Genomic DNA, 13,187 nt, shown 5'->3' with positions numbered 1-13,187 from the left:
ACAAACCAGATAACTTTACTTAACTGTGTACTGTGATTTATCTTCCATTTTTTTTGTTTTGGTCCTTCAAAGTTTTGACGTTTAGATTGCCTGTCACAAATATCAAACAATCTGAACGGCGAATTATTTTGACTGTAACGTATGTGCCCCGTGCAGAAAACCTAGGATCTGTTTTACAAAATTTTTGATATGTCTAAATTTAGGCAGGCATAAGTTTTCATTAACCTTTACACTGCTAAATTTCTAAAATGAACTGGCCCATCGTTCTATTTGGACGGTACCATTTATTTTTCAAAGGGGTGTTCGCTGAAAATTTACTGACTGAATAGTGAACAGTGCAGACAATGACCTGCCTGCACAGATGTGCAGGCTGATCTTGGTCTGCACTGGTCGTAAATGCAAAGGCAGAATCACTTGTTTCTAGCAAGCTAATGGAACGGTAAACTAGTTGTGAAACTGAATCAAAGTTGTTTACATCTAAAATGCAATCTTGACAGTAAATTCTCAAAATTTATTTTATGCATGGGTGTACTACTGTTGTCTGTGCTTAAAATGTAGATTATTACAAAGTAGCTCTAATTTTAATTTTTTTTGTTGAAAGGTTTCCATATTGTCTGCTGTTGGAAGAACATCTCTGAGGGACTGTGAATAGAATCTTTATCTTCTGCTTATATACAACACTTGCTCATGGGCCTGTGGCACAATTTCTAGCTGTACAAGGATATTATGGTGTTTAATAAGTAAGAAATGTTGAATAAAATATGCGTGAACTTAACTGAAACTCATCTGAATCGCGTTACACAAGCATTTATGTGCATGTTTTAAATTTAGAAGAATTCCTTAATAGAGTGAAAATAATGATTATGCAAGAGTTGTATTTGTCTTGGGTCAAGTTTTTGTTGAGCCCACTTGCGGTGAGCACGATTTAGTCGCCACTTTCAATGTATGTGCATGCGTCCGTCTCATAACTTATACATGCATAAACCAATCTTGTTTATATTTGGCATGAATTTTCACCTAAGTGAGAAGATGTGTCATGCGTAAACCAAATGTTCCTATCTCAAAGGTCAAGGTCACAGTTTGAGGTCAGAGGTCATATTGAAGTTTGTTCGGAGCAGCTCTTCTTCATGCATGGTGGGATTTTGATAAATGATCTTTCGCATACTTCTCTTATTTATTTAATTTTAGTGATATAGATTCAAATTGTACCTTTTTTAAACTTTTTATCACAGAATTCGTTCTGTTTACAGGTTGATTACAACGAAACTAATGACCATGTTAACATGAGTAGAAAAGCAAACCGGGAGAAGAAACGACAACATTGTTTTACATCTTGAAGGGTAAATATTTAAGAAATACTATTTAATCATACTTACGTGAGAATTGTGAACATTAGTAAGAATAGAAATTCTAGCGTTTGAATGAACCCGTCCACTCTATTCAGGGCTCCAGAAAATTTGAAAACTCAGTTGGCCCGAAATGAATTCACGACATCGGCGCTACCCCACCCACCGTATTATCATATAAACTTTGTGACAAAGTAAAGAAATTAGTATGTCATGCATTAAAAGTGATATACCGCCAACGAAAACTCAGAAGGTCCGAAATGAATTCACGACATCGGTGCTACCCCACCCACCGTATTACCGTATAAACTTTGTGATAAAGTAAAGGAATTAGTATGTCATGCAATAAAAATGATATACCGTTATCTTAAGTTACCATCCAATAAAAACAGTCAGTATGTGTTATATGTGATCGTTACTTTGCTTTTTTACTGAGAAAACACTTTCAATGATAAAACTGCAAATGCATTTTTTTTGGTACTGTGTACCTTACTAGTCGAAAGGCCAACGCACGTAACTTCGGTACCATATACGCAGCAGGTACTTTGTAATGTTTCCTCTTTATTCGGTGGATTTTTATAAAGTTTTAGGTTGCCCATCTCCAATGTATGTGATTTTTATAACGACTGTTTGTTGCTTAATAAATTTATTCTTTTGATGTGAGGAAAATGCAACCTCTAGCCTAGTACTTGTATAACCGCAGGATAAAAAAGTAAATCCTGCAACTATTTGTTTTGATATTCAGCGTCTTTAGTCAGTATTGTAGTTGAACATCTTGACATATGTATGTCTATTATGAAACTTGTTATTTGTCATAAAATAGAAATAGCAATAGTCTAGATACAGCAGAGGAGTGAATATTGTTTTGACAATCCTACTCACTAATATTTCCTTACCATACAATTAACTTTATACATAATTCTAATATGTGTGATCATCTTTTAGTTTTTTAACAAAACGTTTAAATTTACATGTGTGTTAAAGTGTATATGTTCAGCCTGCGTAGAGAATTGCTAAGGGAACAACAAGTTTGAAAGTTCTTGTCAGTCTCTTCAAATACTCATGGGACTAGGAAGGGGAACCTAGGAGTGGGAGAAGTGCCTCTGACTGATATGCACTGTTAGATAGAAATCAAGTTCAATAGTGAAATAGCAGAAATCATGAATTGCATGCTGTATGATCTGCTCTCTAAACACGAACATTTGAATTTAAGATGTGTTAAATGCAAAACAGTTTTACTTACAAAACGAATCTTTCAGTAAATTCTAAATGCAGCTGAAAAGTGATACTAGTATACATAAAATGTGTCAAATCAGTGCAAGTAAAGTTTGAGTTTTTGTTGTAGACAAAACTGAAGAACTTGTATCCAATTCATTTTCGGGATGCGCAGTGTTATTTGAATTATTTTCAGATAATTTAAAATTCTACAATGTGAAGAAATTTCAAATATTATCTCAAGAAAAAAGTTTTTTGCACAATGAATTGTTTTTAGCTCGACTATTCGAAGAATAAGTAGAGCTATCCTATTCACCACGGCGTCGACGTCACACCTTGATTAAGTATTTCGTACCAGTCTACATTTTGACAAGGTCTTTTGAGATAAAGCTTTGAAACTGTCGAAATCCACAAATAAAGGAACATGGTGTGTCTAATCGGTTTCTTTCTTTTGTCTAAAAATCTATTGTTATAGTTTGACCCTATTCCTAAATCAATTCTTCGAATAGTCGAGCGCGCTGTCATCCGACAGCTCTTGTTCAAAAAATTGCAGTCGTTTGTTCATTGTTTTGCCAGTCCATTACACTTAAACTTAACTTTATTTATTCTTAATATTTTTGTGGATGGATTAGATTTCTTATTCACAAGGCAAAATCAATAATTTGTCGGTTAAGGTTAATGTTGTCTCGAGGTAAGTGATGGGCAGACTTTATCCATTTGTAGTGATTTTGAGAATAATTGAAATAATTTGTCACATAAATCAATATTAAATGACCTGGCTGAAAGTTAAATATGAAAATAAATTGCATTTTGTTCAGATTGTTCTACATAGAACTTTTTGTAAGATGTTTTTTTACTAAAATCAGTTTTGGAAACTGCATAAAAGATGCCGCATTTGGACCTTTATAGCTTTACTATTTGAACAATAAGAATAGCAATCCTACTCGATACGGCATCAGCTTTGCGTCACGCCTTTGTTAAGTTTTTTGTACCAGTTCACATTTTGGCAAAACCTTTGGGGATAAAGGTTTGAAACTTTCAACACTTGTATATCATCACCATATCCAATTTAGGCAAGGGCACATAACTCCATCACGGATTTTGGCTGAATTTGGCTACCTTTTAACTTGGAAATCTTGATTAAGTATTTCCTAATATTTATTGTAAACTGTTTGACATATGACTTTGAAACTTTTATCACTCGATTATTATTATTGTATCATAGTCTGTATCTGTAGTAAGAGTACATAACTCTGACAAGAATTTTTGCTGAATTATGACTCTTTTTGGACTTGGAAATTGGTACAATTTCATTTCAGTCCATGTTTTGTAAAAACTGTTTGATGTGTGCCTTTGAAACTTTGAACACTTGTTTATTATATGATCACCATCCGTAAGTAAGTGTTCATAACTCTATCAACTATTTTTGCTGAAGTATGGCCTTTTTGTACTTAGAAATTGGTTCAGTTTGCGTACAAGTACGTGTTTGTCAAAACTATTTGACATATGGCTTTTAAACTTTGAACACTTTCTTACTTACTATCATGATTTCCATTTATAGGCAAGAGAAGATAACTTTGACAACGAGTTCGGATAAATTATGGTCTTTTATGGAGTTGGAAATTGGTTCAGTCAAACTTATTGGATTGATTAAGCAAGATATTCCATTAAATAACGATAAATCTAGTGCAGAATGTACAAAGTCATGTAATATACTAAATTTGAAATATTACAGAAAATTTACATCCCTGTTGCATTTTTTGCCGATATCTATATTTCATTCTCAACCGTTTTAAATCACATTCTAATATGCTTTTGTCTGATAAAGCACTCTTACACTAGAATGACGTCACATTAACGTGCGGTGACGTCAAAGTTTTTGTTGCGACCAAGAAAGAGCGCTTCTATATTTTATCTTCTGTTTTAGATTTTGGGCATATTAGAATCGGAATAATTCATAGCACAAGCGTGCTTTAACACTTTTTATGCACTCGGGTGGTAATGCGTCGGGCGTAATAATTTCACGAGGGCGCAGTGTTAAAGCACTCTTTTGCTATAAATTATTTCTTAATTGTTCTGTCAAATACACATTCTCGGCTCATCTTTTTGAAACGAAGATGTTGAAAAAAATCACCCAAACTGGGGGTGAGTAGCTTTAAGTTTTTAGCTAGACTGTACACACTATATGCAGAGCTATCCTGGCAGCATCTAAAATTGGATTTCACAGACTGAAGTGTGGTATCGAACCAATATTTCTGGAATTCTTTAAAGGAATTTCAGGCAGTTTCACTCATTAATGGATATTATTCAATGCATTTTGTTCAAACATAAAGTAATTGTGTAGGGATAACGCATGTTTTTCGTGTTACAATATCTCCATAATCCTGAGGGATTGGTTGGTACCCGAGCCCGGTACCAATGATTCCTGAAGGATTCTGTAGCTGTTATAACACGAAAATAGCATGCGCTAACGCTATTATAGCATAAAACCAAGTAAATGAATATATTGTCCCTCAACGTCATTAAATTCCCATGAAATGCGCGGTAAAGTTTGTTGTTTTTTTTTCACGTTGACGTCATTTCCTTGTGAATTATCCGTTTAGGGGCCGTAATACGTTTACGCCTCGGAACGCAATAAATAAAAATGTGTTTTAAAGCATGTAAGCGCTAGAATCTCTTTGTTAACACAAGTTTTCTCTCCTGTTAAAACACCCCGTAAAGTGGCAATAACAGCAGTTTTATTTTAATATTTCTACACTATCAAACTTTGAAATAGAATCATGCTGCTTCTATGACAGCTCTTGTTTTTATATGCTATGACACTTTAAATGGTTGCCCATTTACACTAGTGTTTGTCGTTGTATTTATTGATGAAATATTTTGTTAATAAGCTATTGAATAGCCGATCGACTGTTGCTGTCCCTGAACAGCTCTTGTTACAGATTACATGCATCAACAAAATTTATTTTTGATTGAATGGTATATGTACTTTGTAATAAAAACATTTCAGTTGAATCATATTTAGTATGTTTTCTTACTAGACCCAGTATGTTAAGATACGTCGTGTGACTATTCTATTATTCAGTAGACCTTTGTTTAAAACCATACACTGTTGTTTTTTTGTACTTTTAGACGACGAAACAACATTGAAAAAAGATGTCTTTCAAACGTAAAAAGGACATCTTTCCAAAGTTGTGAAAAATATGTCTTTCCAACGTTGCAAAAGACGTCGAAACACCTTTCACAATCAAAGAAAAAACTACGTCTTTCAAACGTTGTGAAAAAGACGTCTTTCTAAGGTTGCAAAAAGGACGTCAACGCACATTTCATTATCAACCAAGAAACAACGTTTGTCTTTCCAACGTTGTTGAAAAGACGTCAACACACCTTTCATTATCAACCAAAAACAACGTCTTTCCAACGTTGTTGAAAAGACGTCTTTCCAATGTTGCAAAAACGTCTTTCACACGTTGTGAGAAAGACGTCAACGCATCTTTCATTATCAATCAAAATGTAACGTCTTAACAACGTCAGGAAAAGACGTCATAACAACGTTGTAACAACGTGTTGTGTTTGCTGGGAGGTAAGTAGCATTATACTAAGTAAGAAATCATATTAACACTTGTGTGTTAATTTTGAATACAATACTATGCAATCATCCAATCATGCAAAATAAACTTCGAATTTGTTGATAAAAATGTTTCAAGATCTTTTTAGATGTAAAGAAAGTACTTACGGAAGCAATGTCCAATATGATTAGATCCGTTAGTGTGAGTTGTTGTCCCAGTAGGACAAGCAATGCAAGAAGTTTGATTTCGATAAAAACCCTTCTGACAGGAAATGCACTCGTTGTTTTTCTTAAATTGTCCAGCAGGGCACTTGACTGAAATTATTTTTTTGAAGAGCCAAATAAGTTTACAATCAATATAAAATTAAGACATGAAAACATTTTCTTTTTTTTTTGTTTTTTTTTTTTTGTAGATTTTTTACAATCTATTCTGTCTTATACTATGCCGGAAACGTAATATATTGTTTTAATCGCTTTATTAAATTAAAAGTTATTTTATTTAAAACATAAAGTTTTATCTGACAATAGCGCTTATTTAATGAAACTTTTATAGGGACTTATCCACACATTTAGCGAAATAAAAATCTTCAAAATCTTTACAAATTAGATAATCTGAAAGTCCGACATTCCCCTATATGCTCCATTGTGTATCTTGCATCTTTCCTGATTATTACTTTCACGGCATCAATGTCTTTGTCAGACGCAGCAGTCCGAGGGCGCTCAGGACGGGCCTGATCTTTGGTGCAGGTTTTCCCCTCTTTAAAAAGAGATACCCATCGGACAATAGTACAGTATGGCCCCGCACTGTTCCCGTACACTGTCCAAGTCGATTTTAACTTATTTTGCGCCTATGCCAAGCAGTCCGCGTGTCTTGTGATGCGTCCTCTGCTCTTCGCGAAAATTGCAAGTAGATTGAGCTATTTTTCAGCCAGTATGATATACATGTACTACATGTATTTCAATTGGTAATTAAACGTGTTTTTGTACCGATCAGTTGGACAGGAAAATCAATACTCTTTCCATTGGTATGGCTACATAGTCGGAAGAAAATTTTATTTGAGATAAATAGGTCTCATCCTCTCTGCGTTTTAACAAAGAACAATCAATTTTGTTTATCACAAAATCATTTCATTGCTCGAAAAAAGCGAAGTTCATATAACAATATGACATGATTGACGTGCTGTAATATTTTGGTTATCAACTGATACACTCATATGATAGTCATTTTAATAAACATATATCAAGATAACCCGTGTGTATGGTGCCATATGTTATTTTGGTTTGAGAATCGTTGTAGGTCTGCTATAAAGTTTGGCATTGAACTCACTGCGTCCTTTATATAATTGAGATATTGTTGGAAAAAGACATTAAACCCGAACACAAACAATTGATATTTCACATAACACTGAATCGTATGAAAGGCTAATGTGCGTGGAAGACGTGTGCCTCATGCTTATTGCCTAATGCCTCATACTTAATGGCAGTAACTTGTAAAACTTTAAATACAAAATGTTATATGCCATACAGTATACAATATTTTCTAACTTCTATTTGAGAGAACAAATTGTCAAAAGTTAGGTTTAAGTCTGTGACTAAAGATAGGATTGTTTTTGAAACTGTCTTAAGTGCAAAGTTTTTCCATCTTAACTTTGGTCCTAGGACTAGAACTTAGTACTAACTTTAGACTCCCCATGAAACGTTGTGAGAAAGACGTCAACGCATCTTTCATTATCAATCAAAATGTAACGTCTTAACAACGTCAGGAAAAGACGTCATAATAACGTTGTAACAACGTGTTGTGTTTGCTGGGAGGTAAGTAGCATTATACTAAGTAAGAAATCATATTAACACTTGTGTGTTAATTTTGAATACAATACTATGCAATCATCCAATCATGCAAAATAAACTTCGAATTTGTTGATAAAAATGTTTCAAGATCTTTTTAGATGTAAAGAAAGTACTTACGGAAGCAATGTCCAATATGATTAGATCCGTTAGTGTGAGTTGTTGTCCCAGTAGGACAAGCAATGCAAGAAGTTTGATTTCGATAAAAACCCTTCTGACAGGAAATGCACTCGTTGTTTTTCTTAAATTGTCCAGCAGGGCACTTGACTGAAACTATTTTTTTGAAGAGCCAAATAAGTTTACAATCAATATAAAATTAAGACATGAAAACATTTTCTTTTTTTTTTGTTTTTTTTTTGTAGATTTTTTAAAATCTATTCTGTCTTATACTATGCCGAAAACGTAATATATTGTTTTAATCTCTTTATTAAATTAAAAGTTATTTTATTTAAAACATAAAGTTTTATCTGACAATAGCGCTTATTTAATGAAACTTTTATAGGGACTTATCCACACATTTAGCGAAATAAAAATCTTCAAAATCTTTACAAATTAGATAATCTGAAAGTCCGACATTCCCCTATATGCTCCATTGTGTATCTTGCATCTTTCCTGATTATTACTTTCACGGCATCAATGTCTTTGTCAGACGCAGCAGTCCGAGGGCGCTCAGGACGGGCCTGATCTTTGGTGCAGGTTTTCCCCTCTTTAAAAAGAGATACCCATCGGACAATAGTACAGTATGGCCCCGCACTGTTCCCGTACACTGTCCAAGTCGATTTTAACTTATTTTGCGCCTATGCCAAGCAGTCCGCGTGTCTTGTGATGCGTCCTCTGCTCTTCGCGAAAATTGCAAGTAGATTGAGCTATTTTTCAGCCAGTATGATATACATGTACTACATGTATTTCAATTGGTAATTAAACGTGTTTTTGTACCGATCAGTTTGACAGGAAAATCAATACTCTTTCCATTGGTATGGCTACATAGTCGGAAGAAAATTGTATTTGAGATAAATAGGTCTCATCCTCTCTGCGTTTTAACAAAGAACAATCAATTTTGTTTATCACAAAATAATTTCATTGCTCGAAAAAAGCGAAGTTCATATAACAATATGACATGATTGACGTGCTGTAATATTTTGATTATCAACTGATACACTCATATGATAGTCATCTTAATAAACATATATCAAGATAACCCGTGTGTATGGTGCCATAAGTTATTTTAGTTTGGGAATCGTTGTAGGTCTGCTATAAAGTTTGGCATTGAACTCACTGCGTCCTTTATATTGAGATATTGTTGGAAAAAGACATTAAACCCGAACACAAACACTTGATATTTCACATAACACTGAATCGTATGAAAGGCTAATGTGCGTGGAAGACGTGTGCCTCATGCTTATTGCCTAATGCCTCATACTTAATGGCAGTAACTTGTAAAACTTTAAATACAAAATGTTATATGCCATACAGTATACAATATTTTCTAACTTCTATTTGAGAGAACAAATTGTCAAAAGTTAGGTTTAAGTCTGTGACTAAAGATAGGACTGTTTTTGAAACTGTCTTAAGTGCAAAGTTTTTCCATCTTAACTTTGGTCTTAGGACTAGAACTTAGTACTAACTTTAGACTCCCCATGAAACGCGGAACTGATACCTCGGATGGATATGTTTATGTGTTAACTTTATATAGTCGTGTATGTTATCACTAATGAAAGAGTTCATTTTGTATATAAATAGTAACATCATCATAGAGATATATGTTCAATGGTAATAAAATCTAAACAAAAATGTTGAAACGTTGAAGAACTATTTTATAGTCTTTCTACACAGATAACGTGACATTATGGTATAATAACGTCAGGATGCAAAGCACGTGACATTGTACGGGTAAAATAGGTATATATATTGTTAAAAACTATTGAAAATATAAAATGAAAGCAATTTTTCCGCTGTATGATTGAAATATATTTCACACTGTGTTAGATTTCTGAATACTTTGTTGCGGTGACATATATCTCTTGATAAATATATAATTTTGGCTTTTAATAAGTTTTAACAGACTGAAGTTAGGCGGGTTACAAACAAAACTATGATATAAATTTGTATGAAAAAATCGTACCGAATGAACATTTCTCTTCATCAACAGATTCAGGAGTACGAGTTGTTTGACTTCTTTTTTGCCGTCTTAACAATTGAAAAAATCTTTCTGGACAAAATTCACACCTGTGGTTTTTCTTGGAAGTACTATCTGGACATCCAACTGAAACAAGTATTGAAAGACAGTTAAAGATCAAAGTGATGTAATGTTATGCTTCTATTGAACTTTTGCATCCATAACTGTTGTGTTACACTTATATTCTGTAGAAAGGAAGATTAAACGTTTATGACAAGAAAAAGCAATGCTATCGTAGCACAGGGGCAATCGTATAATAGCTAAAACACAAAATAGTCTTTGTCAAACATAGTGGTCTTCATACCCTGTGGTTATGGTCGCTGACTTTGAATCACTTGCCCCTCACCTACGTTAGTTCAAATCCTGCTTGGAGTGTAAATTTCTTCAGGCGAGGAAGCCTTCCAAATGCTTACGGAAGGTTGCTGGTTCTACCCAGATGCCCGCCCATACCTGCAAAAATGCTAGAAGGGTCACCAGTAATTATCCTCCACACCATCAAAAGCTGTAAAAGACGCCTTTACTAAATTGCGTCATCAAAACTGCACTAAAATAATAACACATATATATAAAACCCACCGCAAACTCCATTTACATAAATGTGTCCTTTAGTGCAGTTGATAAATCCTTCTAAACGAAGTGACGATTCATCTGCTTGTATAAGGCCTCCGCTAGTATTAACATTAAAGACGTTTTCGGCTATAAGATAATCGGCTGTTGATTCAAGATCTGAAACCACCTTCTGTAATTCATGGAGGACTGGAAGTATTCAGAAAATGCTGAACATAATAAATAAATAAAATAAATATATTTGTCGTATTTAAAATCAGTATTGAACAGAGAGTAACTACATGGTAATTGTGAATTTTAATTGATTTATAGCTATGCAAAGATGTGAATATACATCTATGATGACAGTAAATTGGTAATTTGCAAATATATAAAAAAGCGGCAGATTTAAATGAACTATATATATCATATAAGTGATAGCTAGATCTATTCAAAATGTTATGAGATCTAGAGTTGATTCTGAAATAATTTCTCGTTGAGTCAGAATCCTCCAGTAATTAAAACAATTTCGCGACCTATGTACAATTAGATGGGCTATACTACACATTCATAAATACTTAGTGGTCTCTGATAAGCAACGGGACATCCCGTTTCTTGCAAGCCAGTTACACAACGGAGGGAAAAATTTACTTTCGATATTTTCTGCGACTATAAATTACATAAATATGATTTTAGTTTTTGAAACCAAAAGTTATAAATATCTATTTAATGTGTGTATTTCATTATTCAGTATTATCAGAAACTTAGTAAAATGGATTATCTTTTCAGGAGACACCAATTTCATACCAAGACTGTTATAAAATGTCTCTCAAGGTCGTGTTATACAGTAACGATGAAAAATCCAATTGCCACCCGTAGGCTGTTTCAAAATAAGATGCATATATTTCTAACAAGTTCCGATTCATTTTCCTATTAAACAAAGAAGGCAAAAAACAGTGAATTATTATGCAACAAATCACTGTTCTGACGTCACAATTATTACGTCATTGCGTCAAACGGCATAGCGGCGCGCTGGAAAAGAACCCGATTGTAAAACGGGCAATTATCTTATTAATGTCGTCAAGGATGAACTTAAAAATCCTTGATAAAGTGTTAGAATCGAGATAATATATCTCATTTAGTGATTTGTCTTGAATAAATCATTGTTGGTCGTTTAGATGCGTATTATTATATCATTCTCTTCGCATCTAAACTCCAAACAATGATTTATTCAACGACAAATCACTGGATGAGATATATTATTTCTTAAATAATACACATGATACTGTTTGATATTTGAAGAATAATCAAGGCAGACCTTGCTGTAGAAAAAAAAAAGTTTTAACCAATGTGCGGTATATGACATTTTCCAATCTAGCTAAGGTTCTTTCCTTATAATTCCAAAATACAGTAACTATAAGACGGACGGTTATACAGAAGAAATGTTCATATTTTTAAAATAATGACTTTTATGTTATGTATCAATACCGTAATGTGCATTTTCTATGATCTGTCAACCCAATGTTATCAAACAATGGTCACGGATTTCAAATACGCATGTTTCTAAAAAGTCGCAGGTCTCATTCTCACCTGATTGATCCACGAATCCAGTATTATTCGCAATGTAGTCGAGGTTTCTGAGAAAGGTTAAAATCAACTTTGTTTCTGTGTAATCACCAACTTGGTTTGGTATAAAATTCATGGTCGTGTTACAATAACCTGACTGAATGCAACTCGTGTCATTGATATTTTTCCTAACTTGGTCCTCAACTTCAGGCTGTTGTTCTTTGGGTATGCTCGAGTTATACGTTATTTCAGTTTCAAGCTCAAATACTTCTGGTACCTTTGGAACTGAAAGAAAATGTCACAACATACTATTGTAAATAGAATTAAATAGCACATTATTTATTTTAGCACTGCTCGAAGTTTTGTCCATTTATTTGTTCAGTTTGTCCTCGTTGAGTGTATATTTTACTTATGCTATATTTTCATCAGTAACATCATACGCTGCGATAGCGTCCTAGTAAGCTGTTCCTATCAGATCTTTGTTCTGATTTATATACTGAATGTTTACAGTTTTGTTTCCTTTAGGAAAAATGGGGTTATTTCTCCCCTGGCAGCATACACTACCATCGTTGGACTTGTGACACTGATCACCTAAGGCGCCTCCGTGGTCGAGTGATTAAGGTCGCTAACTTCAAATGACTTGCTTCCGCACTGCAACGGGTTCGAAATAATGCGTGGAGGGACACCAGTGGTCTACCGCCATCGTGAAATGCTCAAGAGTCGTCATATGACGTATCATTATGACAGTGTGACATAAAGTGAACAAAATCAACTGATCATTTTTACTCTAGCATCAACATAGTTACATGCATCCATATTTTAACTATGCATATAATCATAGTTTCAAACAAAAACAGAATTGATACAGTGATTTTCAAACACTGTTTTCATGATTTTCTGAGATAATCAATCTATCTATAGGATC

At 33.9% G+C, this 13,187-nt stretch overlaps 1 protein-coding gene across 1 annotated transcript in view; it reads right to left on the bottom strand.

Moving 5' to 3' along the window:
- Positions 1-12,547, bottom strand: part of LOC128554791 (sushi, von Willebrand factor type A, EGF and pentraxin domain-containing protein 1-like) — a gene marked incomplete at its 5' end in the record, with an annotated part of 43,575 nt that extends 31,028 nt beyond the window's left edge. Inside the window, 5 exons of the mRNA XM_053536102.1 lie at positions 6,298-6,444; positions 8,095-8,247; positions 10,097-10,237; positions 10,727-10,906; positions 12,287-12,547. Coding sequence (XP_053392077.1) covers positions 6,298-6,444; positions 8,095-8,247; positions 10,097-10,237; positions 10,727-10,906; positions 12,287-12,547 — 882 coding nt within the window. The remainder of the gene's footprint in view (positions 1-6,297; positions 6,445-8,094; positions 8,248-10,096; positions 10,238-10,726; positions 10,907-12,286) is intronic.
- Positions 12,548-13,187: the final 640 nt, after the last annotated feature.

This window comes from Mercenaria mercenaria, unplaced genomic scaffold, assembly GCF_021730395.1.
Source record: "Mercenaria mercenaria strain notata unplaced genomic scaffold, MADL_Memer_1 contig_750, whole genome shotgun sequence".
NCBI lineage: Eukaryota > Metazoa > Mollusca > Bivalvia > Venerida > Veneridae > Mercenaria > Mercenaria mercenaria.
This window is presented reverse-complemented; position numbering and strand designations above follow the sequence as displayed.